General features: G+C 34.7%; 1 protein-coding gene across 1 annotated transcript; it reads right to left on the bottom strand.

Annotated features, from left to right (window-relative positions):
- Positions 1 to 461: 461 nt before the first annotated feature.
- LOC137270668 (uncharacterized AAA domain-containing protein YrvN-like) lies at positions 462 to 1,463 on the bottom strand. The gene has a single exon (XM_067803951.1). The coding sequence runs from the start codon at positions 1,461 to 1,463 to the stop codon at positions 462 to 464; it is 1,002 nt and encodes a 333-aa protein (XP_067660052.1).
- Between the last annotated feature and the right edge of the window lie 2,728 nt (positions 1,464 to 4,191).

Here is a 4,191-nt window from a genome sequence, read left to right as displayed (position 1 = left end):
TCTACGAACATTAACTTCAACTCCAGGAAGTATAGTGATTGCTCCTTTAGCAAAATCTCTTACTTCTTTATAGAATGAAGCATTAAATTCATTGTGGTCAGTAAAAGCCGCTATCTTGACTCCATTTGTGTAGAGAGTCTTGATAGTTTCTTTGTTTGATGCTCAATTGATTGAGTCACCATTATTAATAGAGAGTGGAGTGTGCAGATGTAAATCTACTTTCATTTAAACTCCTTGTGTATGATTTCAGGTTGCCGTCAATGCCAGTGTCACTCTAGTCATATTATTCGATCTGTGGGTTACCACCCACTAATAGTATAGCTTAATTATTTATCATTTGTTTGTTATTAAAAAATTAAAGAAAAAAGTAGGGAAAAATCCTACTACTATACTTTATCAACTTTCTTTTTCTTGTAGTAAACTGCATCTTTAATCTTAGTTGGAAGATATTGTTGTTCTACTCAACCACCAAAGTCATGAGGATATTTATACCCTACGCCTCTGTTGAGTTTGGATGCTGATTTGTAGTGTGCATCTCTTAGATGATCTGGTATTGGATAATCACCACTATTCACTTCGTGAATCGCATCATTTATAGCTGTGTACACAGAATTAGATTTAGGAGCTTTTGCTAAATCAATTACAGCAGCAGCTAGAGGTAATCTACCTTCTGGAAAACCTATTCGCTTAGCAGCATCCACAGCAGCTATAACTCTCATTCCAATATTTGGAGAAGCCATTCCAACATCTTCATAGGCAACAGCAATCATTCTTCTTTCAAGACCTTGTATGTCTCCAGATTTAATTAGTTTGGCTAAGTAGTAAAGCGCTGCATCTACATCACTACCTCTTAGTGATTTGTGAAATGCACTAACGGTATCGTAGTGCCCATCTCCAGATCTATCAGAGTAGAAGTGGACTGAAGGCATTGTTTCCTTTAATATCTCTTTTGTAATTTCTTGGTCTTTGTAAAGTCTTAGGATTACATCAAGAGTATTTAGAGAATGTCTAAAGTCCCCATTTGCGGCATGAGCAATATCCTTAAGGATCTTATCAGACGCATTTGCTTTAACACCAAATCTGTCCATGACTTTGTGAAGTCCTTCAACTACTTCATCATCTGTTAAGGGTTTAAGTTCCAGAATGTGCATTCTTGATCTTAGAGCTGGATTAACAACAAAGTAAGGATTCTCAGTAGTTGTAGCAAAAACATGAACTCTTCCAAACTCAATAGCCGGAAGAAGGATATCTTGTTTATCCTTATTAAGTCTATGAATCTCATCAACAATTAAGATCTGGTTGATTTTGATCATCTCCACAAGCTCTGCTTTTGATCCAGTTGCAGCATTAAAATATGAATAGTTCATTTTGAATTCAGCTGCTAAAGCATAAGCTATAGATGTTTTACCAATACCTGGTTGTCCGTAGAAAAGTAAAGAAAATACTTCTTGATTGTCCCTCATCTTCTTAAGAAAGTCTACAACATGTGATTGTCCTATAACTTGTTCTAGATTCTCTGGTCTTACATCATTAGAAAAATTCTTCATGTAAAAATTATAAAGAAAAAGAACCTTCAGGTTCTTACTTGATTGTTAGTGCATTAGCAACAAAAGCGCCCACTGGAATTGAAACAAACGTTATGGTTGTGATTAGATAATTTTCTTCTCCGGCAAAGTCCAGAATTGAGAAGACACTCATAAGTGTTAGGAATACCATAATTCCAATTAGAACTGCCATTCTACTTCTTTGGTTGTATTTATATGCTTCGTACATATTGATACCTGTCAAGCCCGTTAAAAGAGTTGCTAGCACAATTCCCATTGCTCATCCTGATGCAAACCCTTTCCCGTTTAAGTGTATTGCTGTTGCTCTATATTCAATAAACATCATTATTAATAGTGCAAAGAAAAGAATTGCTGAAACTACAAATAATGCATATTTAATTTGCTTTTTATTTAATTTATCCATACTTTAATTATGAAACTATTTTCAATAAATGTTATGTTATTTTTCTAAAACACAAAAAGAAAAACACCTTAGTATTGAACTTGGTGTCTATATCTTTTATCTAGAACTTTCTTTCTAACTCTTAAGTTTTCAGGAGTTACTTCTAGTAACTCATCAATCTCGATGAACTCAAGTGATTCTTCTAGAGACATTTTGATAGCTCTTGGAACTCTGATGGCATCATCAGCACCCGAAGATCTAACATTAGTCATTTGTTTATTTTTAATTGGGTTAACGTCCATGTCTTGAGCACGTGAGTTAATTCCAATAACCATACCTTGATAAACCTTTGTTTGAGGTTCAATGAATAATTCTCCACGTTCAGAGATTTTTCATAGCGAGTAAGCCATTGCTTCTCCTGCTTCAGTAGAAACAAGTACTCCGTTTTTACGTGATTCAACATCACCAGCAAAAGGTTCATATGCTTTAAAAGTTTTTTCAAGGATACCTGTTCCTCTTGTAGTAGTAATGAATGTTTGTCTATAACCAATAAGACCTCTTGTTGGAACATCAAATACCATTCTTACTTGAGAACCGTTATTTGACATGTCTTTCATAAGACCTTTTCTTTCAGAGATTTGTTGGATAACAGCTCCAGAAAATTCTTCTTCACAAGTAACAACTGCTTCTTCGAATGGTTCGCATTTAACTCCATCAATTTCTTTGTAGATAACTTTTGGTTTTGAAACAGCTAGCTCAAATCCTTCACGTCTCATGTTTTCAATAAGAACTGAAAGGTGAAGTTCTCCACGCCCTTGTACTTGGAACCCTTCATCAGTACCATTAGCATCTGATAGTGGCAATACTTTTAGAGACACATTTGTTTCAAGTTCTTTTTCAAGTCTTTCTTGAATATTTCTTGATGTAACTCATTTACCTTCTCTACCTGCAAGAGGTGATTTATTAACTAGGAAATTCATTGATAGTGTTGGTTCTTCAATAACAATTGGTTCCATAGCTTGTGGGTTTTCAATAGTTGAAATTGTATCACCTATAGTTACATCTGCAATACCAGCAAAAGAGAACATATCTCCAGCTTGAACTTCTTGAACTTCTTCTCTTTCAAGACCTTTGTTAACAAATACTTTTGAGAATTGAACTTGCTTTTGTTCGCCATTAGCAGCTTTGATTCAAGTATATTTATCTCTAGCTTTAATAGTTCCTTTAATAAGTCTTCCTGTAGCCATTCTTCCTAAGTAGTTGTCGTATTTAAGAGAAGTTACTTGCATTTGAACTTCTTCGTCTCCTGTGTGTGGGTATTCAGGAACATGGTTTAGAAGTGTTGTGAATAATGGTTCTAGATCTTTCATTTCACCTAAAACGTTATCAGTCATAACTCCGTCTCTTGTTGAACCATAAAGAATTGGAAATTCTAATTGTTCATCAGTAGCTCCGAGTTCCATAAATAGTTCAAGTACCATGTCAACAACTTCTGTTGGTCTAGCATCTGGTTTATCCATTTTATTAATAATAAGGATTGGTTTAAGTCCTTGTTCCAATGATTTTTCAAGAACGAATCTTGTTTGTGGCATTGGCCCCTCTGATGAATCAACTAGAAGGAATACTGTATCAACATTTTTGATGATACGTTCAACTTCACCTGAAAAGTCAGCGTGACCAGGTGTATCAACAACATTGATTTTATTTCCTTTGTAATCAATGGCACAGTTTTTTGAATAGATTGTGATTCCTCTTTCTCTTTCTAGATCATCACTATCCATTATTTGTTCTACTCTTTCGTCTCTTTCTCCGAAAGTTCCTGACTGCTCTAGTAGAGCATCAACAAGTGTAGATTTACCGGCATCGACGTGGGCGATAACCGCAACATTTAATATTCTTTTCATTATTACCTCTTTTAATATTTGTTAATTATACCTTTTAATCAAAAGAAAAACCCATGCCTTTCTACTTAAGAATTGCTACAGAACTACCTCTAAAAAGACTTTTAGTTGGTGGAATTGATAGAGTTTATGAAATCGGAAGAATATTCAGAAACGAAGGAGTTGATACAACTCACAACCCTGAATTCACATCAATCGAATTTTATGAAGCATACTCAAACCTAGAAGGAATGATGAAGAGAACTGAAGACTTAATTTCAGGAATTGCTAAATCACTAGGTAGAGAAGAAATTACCTACATGGGAAAAGAACTTTCACTTAAAGCTCCTTTTGCAAGACTTAA

This window comes from Haliotis asinina, unplaced genomic scaffold (genome assembly GCF_037392515.1).
Source record: "Haliotis asinina isolate JCU_RB_2024 unplaced genomic scaffold, JCU_Hal_asi_v2 scaffold_80, whole genome shotgun sequence".
In the NCBI taxonomy this organism is placed as follows: Eukaryota; Metazoa; Mollusca; class Gastropoda; order Lepetellida; family Haliotidae; genus Haliotis; species Haliotis asinina.
Note: the sequence above shows the minus strand (reverse complement) of the source record. Positions and strands in the feature narration are given on the sequence as shown.